A 23,671-nucleotide genomic window follows, 5' to 3' on the forward strand; every position below is an offset into this window, starting at 1 on the left:
ACTTCTCGTAGTGCATCAACGTCCATCATATAATCTGTGATCATGTGCGTTCAGCATAACTATCCATCAGTGATCATGTTGTTCTGCTGAACGCGGCCATTGATCAGCCAATTTAATGGCTAAAAAACGTAGAGTACAAATATATACAAATAACACGAAATACATAACAGAATGGCGATTAACAAAATTTTATAACTTATAATACAATATTGAAACAACAATACAATAACGCATTACTGCTTCAGGACACGTGGGACATGACGTCCTCTTGTCCAGAGATAGCCGCTCAGTTTTGTTTAAATGTCGCCGTCTGGGATAAAACTTAAATTTGGACTCTGTTGAATAAAAAAATTGAAAAAACGTACAAAAAATCAAAGTTTTAATGGTTCTGGAATATACCGGCTTGTTTTATTCCGATCAGGCCGGTTCCGACTTATTTACTACCTGCGATAGAAAGAAGACTTTTGGGAAAGTTTCATCCCGATAGCTTAAAAGCTAAGAGACTAGTTTGCGTAGAAACGGAGGGACAGATGGACATTGCTAAATCGTTTAGCTGTTTTCTTATTATTTTGGCATTAATTTGCTGATCCTTTCCTAGTCAGCTTATAATATAGCCATCTGAATTTTGTTAAATTTCATTCAATGCCAAAGAAAAGCTATATATATCAGAGAAAAGAATGTAATAAAAATCAACAAAGATATACTTTTTTCCTATTAATTTCCATTTTGTTTTCCGATCGTTCCTATGGCAGCTATATGATATAGTGGTCCGATTTTTTTACAAATTTAATTCGAAATTCAGAAATAATTAAAAAATAACATTCCCAAGAGTAGAACGTAGTATTTCAAAAAACGCCGATCCTTGGGAGCTATAAGAGCTAGTTGTCTGATCCGGCCCGTTCCGACTTAGGTACTAACTGCAATAGAAAGAAGACTTTTGGAAAAGATTCATTCCGATAGCTCAAAAACTGAGAGACTAGTTTGCGTAGAAACAGACAGACGGATGGACAGACGGACATGGCTAGATCGACTCGTCTAGTGATGCTGATTAAGAGTATATATACTTTATGGGGTCGGAAACGTCTCCTTCACTGCATTGCAAACATCTGACTGAAATCATAATACCCTCTGCAGGGGTAAAAATATATTTTAATGCATTCTAAACAAGAAAGGAAGCTAGCTTCGGCCAGCCGAAGCTTATATAACCTTGCAGATCATTCCTATTAATTACAAATTATTTTTTATTTTGGTTCCGGTTCCGGTACTGGTCCCATACCGAATCTGCTTATTCGGTAAACGGTTATATTTCAGTATTGATGTTTTGGTTTCGGTACTGGTCCCGGTACGTACCGGTACAGTTAAAAAACATTTCAATTAATACTTTAAAAGTATTTATGTGAGTTTTATTTGGAAAAAAAACTTGAATGTAAGATCATGAAAATTAATTTGATTTTTTGATAAAAAAAATTCCAAAATAAGATTTTAGATTAGATTAGATTTAGATTTGTAATTTTTTTTATTTCTAAGAAGAATTAGGGTTATTGGCTTCTTCAAAAAAAGAACGCGTAAAATGGCGCCAAAAATGCCAGATTTTCAACTTGTTTAGACTCAGAATGTTTCTGCTACAGCTATATTTTCTTACATGAGCAGTACATCTGCTAAAAAGGGAAGGAAAGAAGTCGATTAGCGATTATTCATTATTTTTAACAAATTTAGTCAATGAGTACCATAACCGTACCGGTACCAGCAATACTGTATCGGTTCGAAATTAAATTTTTATTTTGGTCTCGGTACCGGTTCCGGTTCTTAATTATGAATCGGTTTATTTTGGTTATCGGTTCCGGTCCTGGATTTATTCCCTGATTTCTCATTAATATTCCGATCGTTCCTATGGCAGCTATATGATATAGTAGTTATATTTTGGGTAACAGTCTAGAAGAGAGCCTGTGCCCTAAAAACCGCGAAAAAAATACCCTAGATGGATCGCGATTTTTTAGGAATTTACGCAGAAGATTATGGGCGTAAATGCATGGTTCTCTTGTAATTGCATTTCAAAGTTGCGTGTTTTGCTATAAAAACAAAGTAGCATTTTCTAGGATTTTGAGGCGTTGTGTGACATTTTGTTATAAAAAACATATGGGCTTACGAAACGTTTGTGACGAAAAAATATTACAGTCGTCATTATCTCATCTTATCAAATCATCTTATTGCTCCAACAATATATATATATATGCACAACGTTGACGTTGGGGACATTTTTTATGTATATCGATCATTTAAAGGACTTTTGCTGATTTTAGGAAAAGTCCTCAAAATTTTCTGGCATATAACGTATATTTTGGGGACATTTTAATATACGCAATGAAGTACGAAGTATTTTGGTCCCTTTATTTACTGTTATAAAAAGAGCTATTTTTGCTCCAAAGATTCAATAACCTGTTCTTATATATACTCATATTAAATAATAGTTTTTAATATATATTACTCGTTATTACTCGTATATTACCGTTACTCGTAGAGTAAAAGGGTATATTAGATTCCTGCAAAAGTATGTAACAGCTAGAAGGAAGCGTTTCCGACCCCATAAAGTATATATATTCTTGATCAGGGCCACTAGCCGAGTCGATCTAGCCATGTCCGTCTGTCCGTCCGTATGAACGCTGAGATCTCGGAAACTACAAAAGCTAGAAGGTTGAGATTTTCCACACATATTCTTGGGCCTCCTACGCAGCGCAAGTTTATTTCGGCCGAGCGCCACGCCCCCTCTAACGCCCACAACCGGCCACTAACGATTTAAAAATGTGTCCTGCGCCCACACCTTTAAAGATTTCCGAGAAGTATAAATGCAATTTTGTTGTGCATATTTATACCTATTTATACCTATCGAAATGTAGAAGACATTTTTCAAATCGGACCATTATTTAAAAAGTTATACGCAATCAAAATTTCTATATCTATCTCCCTCGCACTCCCTTTAGCTGAGTTACGATTATTAGTCGGGACACCAACCCGCGTTCGCACTTCCTTTAGCTGAGTGACGGGTATTAGATAGTCGGGACACCAACCCGACTATAGCGTTCTCTCTTGTTTTTAATATATATTTATCATTCTTTATGGGGACTTCTGATAAAAGTGCGTGTAGTGCAATGACTATAAATGTAAAAAGTTAAAATTTATGTTAATATGATATTCTATCCCCATTTTGATGAAAACATGTTGAAAATTCTTAAGTTAAAGCTATATTTAAAAAATTTTAAATAATTTTTTTCTGAAAGGTGGCATCTCTGTGTTGTATATAAGCATACCGTATCAATGTTTTGTTTGGGGACTTCACAAATAATTAAATTATTTGAAGTAATCTTTAATGGCAACCGAGAGAAACAGATAGTTGGTAAAGTTTTGCTCCATTTTCATAAAAAAAAAGTTTTTTTTTAATTTTTTGGGTTTGTGATATACTACCAATTTCCAACAAAGGTTTTTTTTTGTTAATTCCTGAATTATGAGTTTACTTATGTATCGAATAGTATACACATCATAGCAATTACAGGATTTGAAATTTTTTTAAATGCAAAGGTTTAAAACCTATAATTTACCTTTTTGTCATTTAGAAATTGTTGAAAGTCTGCTAAACGATGCGGAAACAAGAACTCCATTAGTATCAAATAAAAGTGAGCAGAAAGACCTACTTGCTACCATGCGTTTTAATAGAAGGAGGGCTTGATAAAAAACTCCATATCTTAAAAACCAAAATTGGCTCGAACATCTGCCCGTACAAATGGCTCACTGATGTATATACAAACTTTCATTTTTTTGAATATATGTGTGTATGTATATAGTGACATATCCATAGTTCCACATAACTCTATGCACACCCACCGGGAAAATTCCTCTGGAAAATAACATATTTTCAAGAGGTTTCTCCATACAAGCGGAAGGGACAAAACCTTATTCACCCCTTACATTTCTTCCATCTCTGGTTTCAAAATACACGGGGGTGACATGATAATATTAATTTATTTTACTCAACATTTTTCAAATAATAAGAAGATTAAATGTGGGATTCAACAAAATTATAGAGAAAAGACACGGTAAGACGATTAAAATATTTGATCACATTTATTAAGGAATTACATTAAATTACAAAGAAAACTATTATTGTTTTTTACATTTTTAAACATTTTCTGTGAAATATAATAATTTGATCGTCAGATCGTGGCCTAAGCCATTTTTAAGTGTTGTTAAAATATAAAAATTCGTGTTGGTAGTATTGATAACACGAAAAATGCCTAATATACCTATAATATACGTACCCTTTAATGTTTACGGTCCCTGAAAATTATTGTTTAAACGAAATATTTATTCGGCGCCAAAGTGTGACCCAAATTTACAACGAAATTTACACCAAATGTATCTGGTATTTATTTTGGTATTATCAAGAATATAATGCAGGGTCACATCATTTTTAAATTTGTTGGAAAAAGTGAAAAAAAAGTGAAAATAGTTAATTTTAATCTAAAAAACAATAAAAAGGTGAGTCATAAAATAAATTTTGTTTTTTTATAATCTTTATTTCAGCGTTACAAAGGTTAGTATCACAGATATTTTCGCCATTAATAAATATACGCCTCCGGATGCTATCTTCAACACAAATTCTGCATTTCAGTGACACTTGAAATGTTTTTAATCTTTACCAGTGGTAAATGGTGTGAGGTGTTCATTAAATGGTTGTATAAATAGTATTTCAGCCAGGCCGACTGAGACTTCTTGGGACCGGAAGTGTTGCGCCTGCGTTTGTCATATTTTATTTTTTCTTCTCATAGTTTTTGATATATATACCCGACATAAAACAACTGAACAGAGGGTAAATGATCGGCCATGGCAAACCAGGCATAATTTCTGGAGAGATCCTTTAATTTTGTGCGGAGACCTAATAATGGTAATTACTCTTATTATTATTCCCGGTCTTACATTCATATCTAAATTATTTTTGATATTTTCAGAAGACAGACAAGAAATGGATATCTAAGAACTGCATTCGGCCAAGCAAAACCCGGGAATGCTTCAGGCATTAAAAATTTGTAGTTCCAATGCTTCGATTGTAAATATTATTAATAAATACACAAACAAATATTACAAAAAACATGATTTTTATTGTGGAAAATCAGATACTGCAAAGCAGTGCAAAACCAAAACTGCGAGGGTCTGGAAAAACCAAAACTGGGAGGGTGTAGAAAAGCAGATATTGCAAGTGGAGGAAAACCATAACTGGGTACGTGTGAAAAACCTATAATGCGGGAAGTCGAAAAACCAGTGGATTTTGTCCTGCATTCTTCTGCCAGAGATCCAGATAGAAACCTCATTTCCCCCTTACTTTTTGTGTCACCCCCGTGTATTTTGAAACCAGAGATGGAAGAAATGTAAGGGGTGAATGAGGTTTTGTCCCTTCCGCTTGTATGGAGAAACCTCTTGAAAATATGTTATTTTCCAGAGGAATTTTCCCGGTGGGATATTATTGTATATACAGAAACAAATTATCGAAAGTTTCTCGGATTGGAAAGTACAATGTACATACTCATATTTGCACATACCGGATCTGTTAACCGCCTAAGCGTCAAAATGAGTCCCAAAAAGTTATTGCGTGTGCGAGTGAAGAATATTAAGAAAAAAGTTAAAGTGGCTGCAGGTAAGTAATATAAAGTCCAGTCTATATTTATTTAATATGTCATAAACAAGGTTCTCAAAATAGTTGTGCAGTTAAATGGAAAGAAGTGATCGGAATTTAAACCGTATTTAAAAACAATGGCTAAAAAATAATTTATGCGCCAATTCTAAGATGTTCAAGAGCAGGATATAGAACTACAAATTATTTAATCGAATGGCTAATTAGAAAAAAAAAGTTATGGACATAACTTGAGAAGAAATGTTGGATAATCTATTTTATTTTGACTGTGTTTAAGATTCTTAAACTTAAACTAAGAATATCTAAGCACCAAGAAAATTTCAATAAGTTAAAACTAATATATTAAATTTCGCATCTAAATATAGAATCCACTGCTAAGAACGCAAAGGCCCAGGCCCATACTCCGAGCTCTGTAAAAGTAAGTATTTTATACATTATTTGTTTAAATACCAACATTACCTTCTAATAGCTGATTAGCTCATTGCCGAAGTTAGCTCTCTATATAACATATTTTCGGTTAATCTTTTTTTTAATATAACTACTAATTTAAAGCATTTCCTTTTTGCAGGTCAAAATTCAAACTCTACCGCTAAATATGAACCAAAAGCTACAGTTGGGAATATAGAACTCAGTGGAAGTAAGTATTAAACATACATTATTTTAATATTACCTCTCCTTTGCAAATATATTTTGAGTTTGAGGTTTTATTGCCAATACATATAGTAACTGCTCTGATATCTTAATTTTGGGTTTTGCAGATCCAATTTTAAATTCACCTGCTTTTGACGCAGATCCAGATTCAAACTCAAACGTTTTTGATGAACCAGAACCAGTTGGAAATATCGAACACTGTGAAAGTAAGTATGTATATAATATATGCCATACACAGAGACTGTAAATAGGTTCGTTGCAAATTCTAACTCTTTTTTTTTTGTAACTTCTAGTTTTTGTTTGAGTTTAGAATTTAACAAGGCACCGAATCAAAAACAAAACAAGAGAGAACGCTATAGTCGGTTTGGTGTCCCGACTATCTAATACCCGTCACTCAGCTAAAGGGCGTGCGAGGGAGATAGATATATAAATTTTGATTGCGTATAACTTTTTAATGAATGGTCCGATTTGAAAAATGTCTTCTACATTTCGATAGGTATAAGTATGCACAACAAAATTGCATTTATACTTCTCGGAAATCTTTAAAGATGTGGGCGCAGGACCCATTTTAAAATCGTTAGTGGGCGATTGTGGGCGTTAGAGGGGGCGTGGCGCTCGGCTAAAATAAACTTGCGCTGCGTAGGAAGCCAAAGAATATGTGTGGGAAATCTCAACCTTCTAGCTATTGTAGTTTCTGAGATCTCAGCGTTCATACAGACAGACAGACGGACAGACGGACATGGCTAGATCGACTCGGCTAGTGCCCCTGATCTAGAATATATATACTTTATGGGGTCGGAAACGCTTCCTTCTAGCTGTTACATACTTTTGCACGAATCTAATATACCCTTTTACTCTACGAGTAACGGGTATAAAAATAGCTATTACCAAAACCGAAACAAAATTGAAATTTTGGTAATATTAATCCCATTTAATTTTGATCCGATCAAATGTAATCGGAAAGTTATATTTTATTTATTGTACAAGCCTTTAAATAAAAACGAAATTTTATCCGAGATATAACCCTAAAAATGCAACAACATCCATAAAATATATATAGATTTGTTTTAATATAAACTGTCTTTGGTATATTATAAACTTGATGATTTTTTGCTAATACATTTAGTAAATGTATTAAAATATCAATTTTGTTTTTTGCAGATCCAGATTTATGTTTAACCGTTTTCGATGAACCAGAAGCCACAGATGGGAATGTCGAACACTGTGAAATTAAGTATATAAGCCTTACAAAAAAAATATTAATATATTTATTGGAAAATATATTACACAAAGTTATTGTTCGGACGTTTGCTGTAGTTGAGAGAACTTTCTGCAATTGCAACTCTTAAATTTTTCATAAACCCACCACTCTGTTATAACTGTCCGAATTTTATGTAAAGGAAGTCACAAGAGAGAACGATCGACAATTTTTGATGGGCATCGAGCAAAAGCAGTTATCACAGCCGCTGGTCGCGTTTAATAATTTAAATGGTATACAAAATTTATACCATTGTCAGCATTGAATATTGTAAAGTAAAAAACTGAATTAGAATTAATTGTATATAATCATAAACCATCCATAAAGTGCACCTTTTATGGTAATAATTTTCAAATTGGTGGAAAAAACCCCAGATCATCTTTGCTCATCTTTGACAAGATAAATTGTTACAACAGTTATTCTAAAACAGAGTGTTTACCGAATTCAACTTAGTTGAAAAAAATAGTTTTTTGTAGTAAAAGTTTTTCTAAATTGTTAATTTAAAAACGGTACTCATATTAAATTATTCTTTTTGCAGAACCAGATTTTGAATCCACTCTTCGTGAAAACCCCGAATCTTCAAGTATAGAAAAATCTGCTAGTACGTAAAGCTATATTTGTCAATTATATTTTTATGTATATATGCTATAAACTAGTCTACATTTTTCTAATAGTACATGTCCTTAATAGATTGTAGAAAATGTCACGCTTAATTACTAATTTATATTAATATTCTCTAAATCTTAAAAACAGCTTTGCTTTATTTTAGATCTTTTTAAATCCTGTTTGTCCCCTTAAAATGATATATACATAATATTCTATGAAGAAATTTAAAAATCGAAAGGGGATGTCAAAAAAACTTGTTTTCCACCAAATAAAATACACTAATATAAGTATAACCCATATTTGGCTGGAACAAATTTATGTGACAACCCCGACACAGAGAAGACATATAAATCTTTGTTTGAGTTATGTGGCACCTTTCAAATTAATCAAATTAAATTTTTAATTAGATTTCACAGATCCAACCTTTATACTAAGTTCCACAAATCTCTCTTTAAATAATTCCGCGGCATCTCAAAATATTTCTTATAAGCCTGATGCTCCTTTATATGACGTAAGAGACTTGATTATTCCAACCACAAAATTAATAGAAAAATCGAAAAAACATTTTTGTATGTTCTGTCAAAAACTGCAAACAAAATTTGCACGCCATTTGCAACTCGTTCATAAGAATGAGAGCTCAGTGAGGAAATTTAATTGTCTTCCAAAAAATGACAAAATAAGGAAACAATTAATTGATGAAATCAGAAAGAAAGGCGACTTCATGTTTAACACAGATAAACAGTTCAACAAAGGCATTTTGATTGTTCCTCGACAGAAACAAAAAACTCAAAAAACCAAGCTGCTGATTTTGTTTGCTGCAAATTCTGTTGTGGTTTCTTTCCAAAGAACACTTTGCGCAGCCATGTAAAAAACTGCCCTGGTAGCAGTCACAAAAAAGGAACTCGTGATTTACTTAAGAATGGTCGTGCCAAAACAGGATTTGTCCATCATTGTGCTGTCAATGTTTTACGGGAAAAAATATTAAATGGTGACGAAATTTCACGAAACCTACTTTACGATGAGCTTATAATATTATATGCAAATGAACAATGCTTCCGCCACAATGAACTTCAATATGTCATGATTCGAGCGAATATAAGGTTGCTTAGCAGATTGGTTATGGAATTAAAGAAAAATTCTGAAGACATTCGAGAGCTCAAAGACGCCATTGCACCGAAACATTTAGACGTTCTTGTATGCTGCATTCGTTCTGTTGCGAAATGGGATCCAACCACTCAATTTTTTTAAACGCCTTCGGTAGCGACTAACCTCACTGCGTTAATAAAAAAATGGGCCTACAGACTAATGGCACAAAGCATAAAAACACAGAATGACGATCAAAAAAAATCAGTAAAAGATTTTTTAGTTTTATGGGAAACTGAAATTCCGATTTTTATAAACAAAAAAGCTTGCGAGGATCAGTCGAAAATCAAACGTTCAGCACGAACCATTCTTCCATGTAAGGATGATATTAAAAAGCTTTTTGATTATGTCAGAAACAACTCAGAAAAAGCTCTTCACGTATTAAAAGATAAACTTGATTTAAATGCCTGGAACTCTTTGATTCAAAGTACACTTATCGCCCTGCAAATTTTTAATCGACGACGAGCTTGTGAAATTGAACGACTTACAATCGAAACTTTTAACACTGGCCACGCCATTGAGGAAAATATGGGCCGTGAAAATTTCGCATCCCTATCCCCTATCAAAGGAATCACAAGAGATTGCCAATAAATATACAAGACTAACAATTCGCGGAAAGTTGAATAGCACGGTTCCAGTGCTTCTTACGCCTTTTGATAAATTTTGTATAGAGACTATTTTAAAGTATAGAAAAAAGGCTGGCGTAAAAGAAACAAACATCTATATATTCAGCGTTGCCCATTGTAAGCCCTTAGCAAAACCTTATGTAAGGGCGTGTCCCATTTTAAAAATGTTTGCGGAAAGGTGTGGAGCTAGGTGTCCAATGGCTTTAAGAGGTACTATGCTCAGAAAACATTTAGCTACGTATACCTCTCTGTTAAATGTAGAAGATATGCAAATAGACAGACTTGCAAACTTTATGGGACACCACAAGGATGTACATAAGAGCATATACCGCATACCTGTATCAGTAGCAGAAATTCCAGAGGTGTCAAAAATGCTAATGGCAGCTTTAGGAAACGACGATCCAGAGGATGAATCTATTCCTGTTCCGTTAACAAATAGTGAGTAATGTTAATGGGTGCCAGTGGCATACATATTTATTAAATTTGGTTAACATTTATGATCATAATTTCTTTTTAACGGTGATAAAGCACATATTTTTTGACCAGCATGTTCGATTATAAAGAATGAAATTAATTATTTACTTTAAATCAGGAAATCAAACCGAATCTTATTTCGGTTCCGTTTCCGGTACTGGTCCCATACCGAATCTGCTTATTCGGTAAACGGTTATATTTTGGTATTGATGTTTTGGTTCCGGTTCTGGTACCGGTACGTACCGATACAGTTAAAATAATTTTATTTAATACTTTGAAATGATTTATGTGATCATTAAAATTAATTTGATTTTATGATATAAAGTATACATATTAAGGTTTTAATTGGATGTTTAACTTTTTTATTTCTAAGAAGAAATAGGGTTACTAGCTTTAAAATGAATGGCGCCAAAAATGCCAGATTTTCAACTTGTTTAGACAAAGAATGTTTCTGCTACAGCGATATTTTCTTACATCTTCTAAAAAGGGACGAAGGGAAGAAGTCGATTAGCGGAAAGTGGGAGCTGATACATACATATGGGTATTTTTTAATTCAGAATTTTTAAAGAATTTAGTAAATGAGTACCAAAACCGTACCGGTACCAGCAATACGGTAATCGGTTCGAAATTAAATTTTAATTTTGGTCTCGCTACCGGTTCCGGTTCTCTATTAGGAATCGGCTTATTTCGGCTATCGGTTCCGGTTCTGGTTCTGGTTTTATTTCCTGCTTTAAATATAATCTATGTAAAAATTAATTGATTTAAAAAAGAATTATTTTGTATTATGTTTTCTTTAAGCACCATTAATAGTTGTATATATTTTGTAGATGATTTCGATGACTCCGGCTCAAACTATTCGGACAACAAATCTAAAAGTGGATCCGATGACGAGTTTCTCCAAAGTTTTAAAAACAACGAAAAAAAGAGTATGTATTGCAATGTTATTAATATTTGAACTAAAACCTTCTAAAATTAAAATCGCTTAAATTATTAAATATTATTTTTAGCTTTCGAATAAAATTAATAACATTTTTTAATAAACCCTTTTTTTAGGATCTTCTTTTGAAAAAATTCAACGAAAACGTTGGACTGCTGAAGAAATTAACGCTTTGACCATCGAGTTTGGCGAACCAGCTCAAATTTCAAAATTACCTTCGTTAAAAAAATGCATCGAGGTAATCAACAGGAACCCCCATCTTAAAGATAGAACACCCCAGCAAGTTAAGTCTTGGATTGACAATCAGAGAAAAGCTGAAGGGCGCAAAACTGGATCTTCTCTTAATAAGAAAAAATATTAAATATAAACATTAAGACCCATTATAAAGAATGTTATTCATGAATTTTATTTTTATTTTTATGATTTAAAAACTTATAAATGAAATGTAAGTGTGTTTTTTAATTTTCGCTCAAAAATAAAAAGATAAAAAAATTGCAAAAATTACATGGCGTTACATGTTTAAACCCTTTATTTGAGTACCTCGGTGGATGTCATACACTCGAATACACTTCGAATCACCATTTTTAAATGTGGTTGCCAAAAAATTTATCAATGCAAGGACCTCCAATCCAAGCGACCTCAAAGTTGGAAAACTTATTAATTTTCTTAAAATTTATATGATTATCATTTTGGGGTCTCGATGGAGTGGGAATCTTTAATTGTTGTCCCGATAATCGCCTTTTTATAAAAAAGGTTCAATTGATTCATATAACGTAAGGTCTATATGAATATAATTTGGGGACTCGATGGAGTGTCCTCGTTGTGTACGTTGAGATAAGCAATATGTTCAACCAGGTGGCAACCTTGTATTTTTGTCCCCGAAATAAGCATTCTAGACCGATATAAAAAGTGCCCAATTTATGTATTTAAGAAAACGTTTATTTTGAGGACAAAGTCCCCAAAATTCAATATATATTTCGAGTTCCTGAAATAGACGCTACATACACAAATGTAAATAAATAACGAGGAAAAGCTTGAAGAGTTCCAAAATTTATTGTGGATCCTTTTTGGGTCCTCTTTTATTCAGTTTTATAACTGAAGCCCCAAAATTTTTGTGTCCCCAAAGTGGTCGCTGAATATACATATATATATATATATATATAGTTCATAGTTTTCGTAGCGATCAGAACGGTCAAAAATAGTTCGTTACAACTTTATTAAATATGGGTGTGTAAATATGCCTAACAACAAACGACTCTTTTACTCTACGAGTAACGGGTATATTGTATTCGTGCAAAAGTATGTAACAGCTAGAAGGAAGCGTTTCCGACCCCATAAAGTATATATATTCTTGATCAGGATCACTAGCCGAGTCGATCCAGCCACGTCTGTCTGTCTGTCTGTCTGTCTGTCTGTCTGTCTGTCTGTCTGTCTGTCTGTCTGTCTGTCTGTCTGTCTGTCTGTCTGTCGGGCTGTCTGTCTGTCTGTCTGTCTGTCTGTCTGTCTGTCTGTCTGTCTGTCTGTCTGTCTGTCTGTCTGTCTGTCTGTCTGTCTGTCTGTCTGTCTGTCTGTCTGTCTGTCTGTCTGTCTGTCTGTCTGTCTGTCTGTCTGTCTGTCTGTCTGTCTGTCTGTCTGTCTGTCTGTCTGTCTGTCTGTCTGTCTGTCTGTCTGTCTGTCTGTCTGTCTGTCTGTCTGTCTGTCTGTCTGTCTGTCTGTCTGTCTGTCTGTCTGTCTGTCTGTCTGTCTGTCTGTCTGTCTGTCTGTCTGTCTGTCTGTCTGTCTGTCTGTCTGTCTGTCTGTCTGTCTGTCTGTCTGTCTGTCTGTCTGTCTGTCTGTCTGTCTGTCTGTCTGTCTGTCTGTCTGTCTGTCTGTCTGTCTGTCTGTCTGTCTGTCTGTCTGTCTGTCTGTCTGTCTGTCTGTCTGTCTGTCTGTCTGTCTGTCTGTCTGTCTGTCTGTCTGTCTGTCTGTCTGTCTGTCTGTCTGTCTGTCTGTCTGTCTGTCTGTCTGTCTGTCTGTCTGTCTGTCTGTCTGTCTGTCTGTCTGTCTGTCTGTCTGTCTGTCTGTCTGTCTGTCTGTCTGTCTGTCTGTCTGTCTGTCTGTCTGTCTGTCTGTCTGTCTGTCTGTCTGTCTGTCTGTCTGTCTGTCTGTCTGTCTGTCTGTCTGTCTGTCTGTCTGTCTGTCTGTCTGTCTGTCTGTCTGTCTGTCTGTCTGTCTGTCTGTCTGTCTGTCTGTCTGTCTGTCTGTCTGTCTGTCTGTCTGTCTGTCTGTCTGTCTGTCTGTCTGTCTGTCTGTCTGTCTGTCTGTCTGTCTGTCTGTCTGTCTGTCTGTCTGTCTGTCTGTCTGTCTGTCTGTCTGTCTGTCTGTCTGTCTGTCTGTCTGTCTGTCTGTCTGTCTGTCTGTCTGTCTGTCTGTCTGTCTGTCTGTCTGTCTGTCTGTCTGTCTGTCTGTCTGTCTGTCTGTCTGTCTGTCTGTCTGTCTGTCTGTCTGTCTGTCTGTCTGTCTGTCTGTCTGTCTGTCTGTCTGTCTGTCTGTCTGTCTGTCTGTCTGTCTGTCTGTCTGTCTGTCTGTCTGTCTGTCTGTCTGTCTGTCTGTCTGTCTGTCTGTCTGTCTGTCTGTCTGTCTGTCTGTCTGTCTGTCTGTCTGTCTGTCTGTCTGTCTGTCTGTCTGTCTGTCTGTCTGTCTGTCTGTCTGTCTGTCTGTCTGTCTGTCTGTCTGTCTGTCTGTCTGTCTGTCTGTCTGTCTGTCTGTCTGTCTGTCTGTCTGTCTGTCTGTCTGTCTGTCTGTCTGTCTGTCTGTCTGTCTGTCTGTCTGTCTGTCTGTCTGTCTGTCTGTCTGTCTGTCTGTCTGTCTGTCTGTCTGTCTGTCTGTCTGTCTGTCTGTCTGTCTGTCTGTCTGTCTGTCTCTCTGTCTGTCTGTCTGTCCGTATGAACGCTGAGATCTCGGAAACTATAAAAGCTAGAAGATTGGCATTTTGCATGCAGATTCTAGGAGCTCCTACGCAGCGCAAGTTTGTTTCAAAAAGGGGCCACGCCCCCTCTAACGCCCACAAGCCCCCTCTAACGCCCACAGTTTTAAAGCTATAATGAAAATAGAAACTAATATATATTCGCTTCGTCAATACCTATCGATTGGCCAAGTAAAAAATTGCCACGCCCACTCTAACGCCCACAAACCCAATAAACGCTTAAACCTGGCCAGCGCCTACATTTCCGCCTTTCATGACCAGTAGTACCAATATCTGGCGGTAGGTGGCGCAATACAATATACACTAGAGCCATCTAGGAAATGGCATTGGAAAAAATCTGCCTTTTTTCTGTGGTCACTCTAATTCACATTATCCGGCCTGTTCCAGTTTTCACTCGGAAGTGAATTTGATTTCATGCTAGCGGATTTAAGTCCGCCTGTCAAATGCTTGGCGGAAAGTTTCCATGTAAATTTTTCGGAAGTTAACAGAGTAACAACGAGGGATATTTAAATCCTTGCAATTCTTTCGGAAGTGAGTCCTGGAACTGGTCTAAGAAATTCGATTCCGTGTGAATCTTTCGGAAGTGAAAACTAGAACAGGGCCGTATGTTAATGCAAATTTTAAATTATTTGAAATGGGGCGCGCATTTTGTCTCTTTTTGCTCGTATACGTTTTTCACAAGTGCATTCACCTGCGCTAGAGAGAGACGGAAGATGTGCTAGGCAGAATTGAAAGTTCTAGAAAGCCTCTTCTAAAACATACATATAAGAAGGCATATTTCTATTAAGTTGTTTAGCTGAGTAACGGGTATCTAATATTCGAGGCACTCGACTATAGCGTTCTCTCTTTTTTTTATTATTTTATAAAATTATGTGGAAAGCAAGGATCGCAAATAAGAGTTACCTTTTTAAAAAAATTGACGAATAAATTTTTATTATAAAAGTTGACAAATAACTCTTATGCTTCAATTTTTTTTTATAAAAATCAACAAATAAGAGTTATTTGTCAACTTTTATAATAAAAATTGAAAATAAAGATTGAATTTAAATAACTCTTGAACTGTGGGGTACATTGGTTTCAAATTTATATATACATAATCTACGCTTTAATACCTTTCTGTTGATATGACATATGTCCCCAAAATATTTTTTATAATAATAATATTTGTTACATCATCAAAAATATTTTGGGGACATATGGCATATCAACAGAAAGGTATTAAATTATATATAATTTTAAACCAATGTACCCCGCATTTCAAGAGTTATTTCAATTCAATCTTTATTTTGTTATAAAAGTTGACAAATAACTCTTATGATTTAATTATACCCGTTACTCGTAGAGTAAAAGGGTATATTAGATTCGTGCAAAAGTATGTAACAGGTAGAAGGAAGCGTTTCCGACCCTATAAACTATATATATTCTTGATCAGGATCACTAGCCGAGTCGATCTAGCCATGTCCGTCTGTCCGTCTGTCCGTCTGTCTGTCTGTATGAACGCTGAGATCTCGGAAACTACAAAAGCTAGAAGGTTGAGATTTTCCACGCATATTCTTGGGCTTCCTACGCAGCGCAAGTTTATTTTAGCCGAGTGCCACGCCCCCTCTAACGCCCACAATAGCCCACTAACGATTTTAAAATGTGTCTGGCGCCCACACCTTTTAAGATTTCCGAGAAGTATAAATGCAATTTTGTTGTGCATATTTATACCTATCGAAATGTAGAAGACATTTTTCAAATCGGACCATTCATTAAAAAGTTATACGCAATCAAAATTTCTATATCTATCTCCCTCGCACTCCCTTTAGCTGAGTTACGATTATTAGTCGGGACACCAACCCCAGTACAGCGTTCGCACTCCCATTAGCTGAGTGACGGGTATTAGATAGTCGGGACACGAACCCGACTATAGCGTTCTCTCTTGTTTTTATTATAAAAATCAACAAATAAGAGTTATTTGTCAACTTTCATAATAAAAATTAAAGCATAAGAGTTACTTGTCAACTTTTATAATAATAATTGAAAAATAAGATTTAATTGTCAATTTTTTTAAAAATGTAAATCTTATTTGCGATCCCTGGTAGAAAGTAGTGGAGATACCATGACGAAACTTTCAGGGGCCGGCAATAATTATGTATTGTTAGAACATTTCAATGTTCAGCTTTATGGCAACTAGAATGTATAACAGCTGATAGAGCTTTTTGATATAACTCACTTGTAATAGTTGTCTAAGCTTTACTTGATTCACTATATTAAATGACTCTAACCTGAAAAGACGTTGTCCTCATATATTCGGTTCAACACCACGCGGGTAACACCTCTTACAAAGGTTATGGGCCCAGATCCTGTTAACTAAATTAAGAAAAACAAAAAAAAAATTATTCGAGAAGTACGTCGGCACGTTACCCAAATTTGAGGTAGTGTTTTTCTAATAATTCGGCAGAAAAAGAGTGCAGTCAAGGCAAAAGGAAAAATGTCGAACGGAATGATGAACATAGAAAAATTGTCGGGCGAAAACTACGAAAGGTGGTCACTTTAAATAAAAAGTCTATTAATTACCTCCGATTTGCGGAAGTATGTTATAGGCAAAATGGAGCCCACTATGACCGCCACAGAACAATTGTTATGGCCGAGAAATGATGAGAAGGCTTTAGCCACGATAATCATGTGCGTGAAGCCAAGTGAGCTTATTCATATCAGAACCTGCAAAACACAACGCACAAGAAGCATGGAAAAAGTTGCATGAAATGTATTTTGCCCATGGACCCGCAAGAAAAGTCAGTTTGTTTAATCAATTGATCAAGTTTCAAATTAAACGCACCAACAGGGTTTCTCCGCAAGTCAACAAATTCGAAATCGATGTACAATGTACATTGTACATGTTCCAGAAGAGCTACTCTCCATTTTACTGCTGTGTAGTTTGCCGGATAACATGGATAATTTTGTTGTGGCAATGCAATGCAGAGACTAGTTACCTACTCTAAGTCAACTGAAGGTCAAGATATTGGAAGAGGAATCACGGAGAGACGATAGAGAGATAGGAAATAATAACGGAACTGAGCAAGTATTTTCGGCGAAGGGTGCAAAGAAGTCAAAGGATTACGATCGAAAGGCGAAACGTAAAGTGCTTTGCATGCGTTAAACGTGGTCACTAGGGCGGTTTTTTATAAGGAATTTTTATCTCACCCTTTTAAACACAAGATATTTGTGCAAAATAACTTAAACTAAAATCCAAAAAATTTTAAATAAAGTCTAAGGGCTTGCGCAATGGTCTCAAAGTTTCCAAAAAAATTACTCATACGGCACGTAAGACAGTATGAGTTTTGGGTAGGCAAATCTTTTCCCATATCTACACTTGTCAACTATTTGATTTCGTTCATAATCGTTAACAAAATGGAGAGCACCTTTTTTTTGGTTGGAAAGCTAAATTTCAATTTTGATGAAGAAGAAACTTTGCCGTCAAAGAGGACCGTACTTTGCTCTACAGGACAGTTCTTCTTAAACAAAGTTTCTTATCTGAAAGTGCTCAGCTTGTTGCAAAAATGCTGGTTAGCGTATGGGAGAGCAAGGAAATTCGAGTACGTCCTTTGACGAATAACGCGACTTAACAAGAAAAGACAGACGGACATGGCGTGATCGACTCTCCTGGTGATGCTGATCAAGAATATATATAGGGGAGAGTGGGGGAATTTCGTCAGCATTTTTTCAAAGCTATTTTTTGTCCATCTTGAGACACGATATCATATTTCTATTTTCATTGTTGAATGCGGTTAGCACCAAGCTTTAAAATGTGACATTCCCCTATTTTTTTAATTACCTTGGTGATTTATAAAAAAATAAAATGTAAAACCAATATACTGGGGCACTCTCGCCACACAGGGGGGTAAAATCACCACACCACCGGGGCAATTTCGTAACCTGAAAAATGTAGGGAGTTTAACGCCTGTAAATATGCTACACTGATCAAGCGTACCATTTTTGTTGACGTCCTATATTTGTTGCTGCTGCTGGTAGTCTGTTAGTTAGCCAGCTCGTCAAATATAAAAATATAAAAATATGTATTCCGAAATTAGGCGCGAATTTAAAAATCACTGACGCAGAAATGCACATTATAGCACTGTGTATTATATAAAAAATCGTGTATCTTATTCCTTTTGAATTGTGGCATACAGAAAAAATTTCGTCGAGAACTAAATGTAGCTTTTGAACTGTTAAAACACATTTAATATTATAGCTTAATTATCTTGGCCTTCTGTGCAAAACAAATGCATTGGTTGTGTCTGGCCGTCTTGAAGGACCATCTATATGAAATTAAAATATTTGATCAAGGGCAAGAGTACGTATGAGTGATAAACTTAAAGGTCAATGCGCTAGCAGCATTTTTTTATACTTTTTCTTTTTGGTATGTCTTAAATGCGCAAAGTATAAGGGGGTAAGAGTAGGACCTTAGAATTTTTCATACAAAAAAAAGTGGTCACATTAGAGCGCAATGCAAAAGAACGGGAGAGGCAAACACAGCGATGAGTGCTTATATTGGAAAGTCTGGAACTGGAGACAACAATTGGATCTTGGACAGCGGCGCTTCCTCTCACATGTGCAGAGAGAGATCATACTTCGAAACTTTAAGAGAGAGTAATGAGAGCATTACAATGGCATCGGGCGATAAAGTTAAAGAACAAGGTGTAGGAGATGTAAAAAACAAGGGGTGTGTCAATGGTGAAACTATACAAGGTGGTCTCGTCAGCTCTGCTGAGGACGTTAAATATGTTTACCTCTCTGTCTCTCTTAAGCGATAGAATGAGAAAGCTAGATCGAGACTGGCACAAATAACGTCCTCAAAAGAGGGCAGCTCTCGCGACGAGATTACTTTGTATGGCGAAACTATACAAGGTGGTCTCGTCAGCTCTGCTTATGATTTCAGTCAGAAGTTTGCAACGCAGTGAAGGAGACGTTTCCGACCCTGTATATGTATTCTTGATCAGCATCACTAGACGATTCTAGTCTGTCCATCTTTCCGGCTGTCCATGCGTCTCTCAGTTTTAAAGCTATCGGGCTAAAACTTTCCCAAAAATCGTCGTTCTTTTGCAGGTAGTATATAAGTCGGATCGAGCCGGATTAGACATATAGCTCTAATAGGAATAATCGGGAAAAAAACTTTAAATAAATTATATCTTGGTTGTTTTTGAACATAGAACCTCCTAATTTTGGAAATACCATATTTCAAATAAAATTTTATCAAAATCAGACGACTATATCATATAGCTGCCATAGGAACGATCGGAAAATTAATGGGAATATAATGGAAAGAAATTAGGGTCTGTCCATATAATACGTAATCACGTTTTTGGTGATTTTTGACCCCCTTCCACCCCTGGTGATCAAACGCATTCTTCAAATCAACACCATCACCACCAAATTGTTTCTCTGCTTTAAAAATTAAAAATTTAATATTTATTTTATCACTTACCTTTTTATTGTTTTTTAGATTAAAATTAACTATTTTCACTTTTTTCAACAAATTTTAAATTGATGTCAAATATTTGATAAATCCAACATCCCAAAGGCAGAAAAAATTTGATCATAATTTTGTTGTAAGTTAATGTCACACGCGAATAAATCTTTCGTTTTAACAATATTTTTCAAAGACCGTAATCATTAAAGGTTACGTATATTATAGGTATGTTAGGCATTTTTCGATACCACCAACACGAATTTGTATATTTTAACAACACTTAAAAATGATCAAATTATTTTATTTCACAGAAAATGTTTAAAAATGTAAAAAACAATAATAGTTTTCTTTGTAATTCAATGTAATTCCTTGATACATGTGATCAAATATTTGAATCGTCTTACCGTGGCTTTTCTCTATAATTCATTCTTATTGTTTGTAAAAATTTTGAGTAAAATAAATTAATATTACGATTATAGACATTATGATAATAGTTATATAGTTAAATTTATTTGATTAACAATTATTAATATTTTTTTCTACGAATTTTAAAATTACTAAAAATTAAAACTAAATGTGAGAACAAGTCTTTTGGTTTTGGTGTAAATCATAGGATTTTTGAATATTATTAGTTGGTGATTTTTTTGTTAAAAAATTTTATAATCGTAGTGCCACAGAAATCACACAGAGCATTAGTGGCCTGATATTGGTGCTACTCAGAAACCCACCCCCATTTAACGCTCAGAAATTATCTATCCCCACACCCCAGCCTGCAAAAAGGAACAGGATTTCAAGAACACAAACATCAACTTCTCACTCTCCCGCTGGGAATGCAAGAGCTGCTCTCTTTTAAAACGTCATCTCATTCTATCGCTTAAGAGAGACAGACAGGTAAACATATTTAACGTTCTCAGCAGAGCTGAGCTCTTACCATGTGCGAGCGCGCTCAGAGCGAAGAGAGGAAAGAAGAGGAGAGGAAAGAACGGTAGATGTACGATTTTCGTGACGGTCTGAATTGGTTTTACTCCGTCCATGAAAATGCATAACGCGCTTAAAAAAGTTTCAATTCAATAAAATCACATTTTTGCAGAGACATCTTGCTACGCGAAATATTGTTTGTTTCGGAATTAAGCCACAATTTGTTATCTGTTGGTAGAATAATTAGTTATGGACACTCAGTAAAATTTACAAACAAAATGGCTTGTGTTATTAATGACAATAATGAGGAATTGTTTGAGGCAAAGCTGGATGCCGAAATTTTCATGGCCAGAGTGTCGAGCAAATGTCAACAAAACATTTTCAGTGTGCAAGCAGCGGAGAAGTCAAAATTTGAAATTTGGCATGGCAGATTTGGACACTTGAATCTGAGAGATTTACGAGACCTTTCAAGCAAGTGTATAGTTCGCGGTTTGGAATTAAAAAATTCATGGGATTTTGAGATAACGAAAACGGTTCGATGGAATAACGGTTCGATGGTATATACACAAACTAGAACTCATACATACGGATATTTGCGACCCCATACGCGTGGAATCTATATCTTTACGAGATATGTTTGGACATATGTATTTCTTGCGTAGGAAATCGGAAGCGTTAAATACCTTTATGGGTTTTGTGGCACAGACGGAGTTACAAAGGGGGAGCGGAGTTTAGGGGATTTCTACGAGAAAAAGGAATAATTCATCAAACTACAGCCAGTTGTACCCCGCAACAGAACGACATAGCTGAAAGGGTCAACCGAACTTTAGCCGAGATGGCGAGGTGTATGCTGGAAGCGGTGACACAACCACAATTTCTGTGGGCTAAGGCAATAAATACGGCCACTTATGTACGTAATCAAACTACTACCAAGAAGCTGAATGAGAAAAAAATATGAATGTTGATTCAATCGGAAGCCAAGTGTCAGGCATTTTAAAACGTTTAGGTGCGATAGTATCACCCTAAACAAGAAGCCAGGTAAAGGAAAGTTTGAAACAAAAGGTCTAAAGCTTATTTTTGTAGGATACTCAAAACAATCCAAGGCGTACCGGCTATACGATGTCCACAAAAGATGTATAATCGTGTCCAGAGAAGTTATTTTTCTGGAGAAATCGGACACCAGTCAGCGTATAAATAATGTCGAGACAGGGATCAGTAGGGGGAGTCCGCATGAAGATGCAAGTCCGCAGGTAAACGGCAATCCGCAGGAAGATACAAGTCCGTAGGAAGATGCAAGTTCGCAGGAAGATGACAATCAACAGGAGGACCAGGATTAAGAGGAGGTGAGCGAAGAAGAAGTCGCATTACCAGAAACGAGAAAACGAGGACGGCCTAGAATTTTACGTACAGGTCAGCCAGGCAGACCACGAAAAGTATTTGTAAATGAACCCACGGTAAATTTACTAGAAGTAAACATTGCTGACCCAAACACAGTGTCAGAGGCACTGGAGGGAAGATATAAAAACGAATGGCGAAAGGCAATGCAAATCGAGTATCAAAATCTTCTAAAAAATGGAACATGGGAATGTTTTAGGGTGTAAAATGGTACTTTCCACAAAACGAAATGCTGACGGCAGCATTGAAAAGCATAAAGCTCGACTCGTAGCTCAAGGTTGTGGTCAAAGGATGCACATTGATTACAAAAATACATACGCGCCAGTAGTGAGATACCCGATTATTCGAATAATACTTGCAATTGCTGCAAAGTTCGGTTTATACGTCAATCATATTGATATCGTGGCGGCGTATTTAAACGGTAATCTACAAGAAAATGTATACATGCGACACCCGGAGATATTTGTCGATGAGGCAAGGCCAAATGCCATATGTAGGCAGTCGACAGAGGAAGCTATTACTTGAGACTAGAAATTGAGCGAGACGGCCTTCAAGGAGATATATCTATTCACCAGAATCGTTATACCAATAATTTGTTAGCAGAATGGGAGATGAGCCAATGTAAGACGGCACCCACACCGTTTACTTTGGGAACTACATTGCAGAAATACACGGAAGAAAATATTATTGAATATCAGTCATTAATTGGAGCCCTAAACTATTTGTCTATGGTATCGAGGCCAGACATTACTCACACGGTATCGAGATTGTCGCAGTACAATAATCACCCGCATAAGGAAAAATTTATAGCTGCAAAACGAGTACTAAGATACTTAAAAGGCGTTCCTAAAGGTATCACTAAATATCGTGCTAATTTTCACATTCTTTTTTGTTACACAGATGCGGACTGGGGATCAGAATCATCTGATCGTAAGTCATACAGCGGCTACATACTCATGGTAGCAGGAGCCCCGGTGGCTTGAGCGTAGTGGCCCTGAGCTCTATGGAGGCGGAGTACATTGCTATGTGTCAGGGGACTAAGGAGATCGCCTTCCAGCGAAGTCTTCTTAAGGAAATGGGCTTTCTGGATCTTGTCAGAGAAGCAATTACTTGAGGTCCGACAACCAAGCTGCAATTGCCATTGCCAGCAATCCAATGGTGTATAAGCGAAGTAAACACATCGACATCCGATTCCACTACGTCCGAGAACAAGTCGAAAACAAGGAGATCACGATTGACTATGTTCCCACATCGGAAATCGTTGCAGACGTATTTACGAAAGCATTATCTAAAGAGAAACACTCAAGATTTTGTAAAGTAATGAATTTGTATTTTTGAAGTTATACATCCGAGTTGAACCGGAGTTTGTTAGAACATTTCAATGTTTAGCTTTATGACAACTAGAATGTATAACAGCTGATAGAGCTTTTTGATATAACTCACTTTACTTGATTCACTGTATTAAATGACTCTAACCTGAAAAGACGTTGTCCTCATATATTCGGTTCAGGTTAACACCACGCGGGTAACACCTCTTACATGTATTGTACAATATACTATTTTTTT

At 35.9% G+C, this 23,671-nt stretch overlaps 1 protein-coding gene across 5 annotated transcripts in view; it reads left to right on the top strand.

Annotated features, from left to right (window-relative positions):
- LOC108059535 (uncharacterized) overlaps positions 1–11,879 on the top strand; it is a 65,165-nt gene extending 53,286 nt beyond the window's left edge. For 4 of the 5 annotated variants that reach the window (XR_011419526.1, XR_011419527.1, XM_017144872.3 and 1 more), the window contains 2 exons: positions 11,266–11,364; positions 11,492–11,879. Coding sequence is in view for 2 of the 5 variants with exons in the window: in XM_070218002.1 (XP_070074103.1) it covers positions 11,266–11,364; positions 11,492–11,736 (344 nt within the window). In the remaining 3 variants the exon portion in view is untranslated. Of the gene's footprint in view, positions 1–9,554; positions 10,403–11,265; positions 11,365–11,491 lie in introns of those variants that run through there. The other variant, XM_070218001.1, reaches the window with a different exon arrangement.
- The last annotated feature ends 11,792 nt before the right edge of the window (positions 11,880–23,671 follow it).

Source organism: Drosophila takahashii, chromosome 4 (genome assembly GCF_030179915.1).
Source record: "Drosophila takahashii strain IR98-3 E-12201 chromosome 4, DtakHiC1v2, whole genome shotgun sequence".
NCBI classification, from domain to species: Eukaryota; Metazoa; Arthropoda; class Insecta; order Diptera; family Drosophilidae; genus Drosophila; species Drosophila takahashii.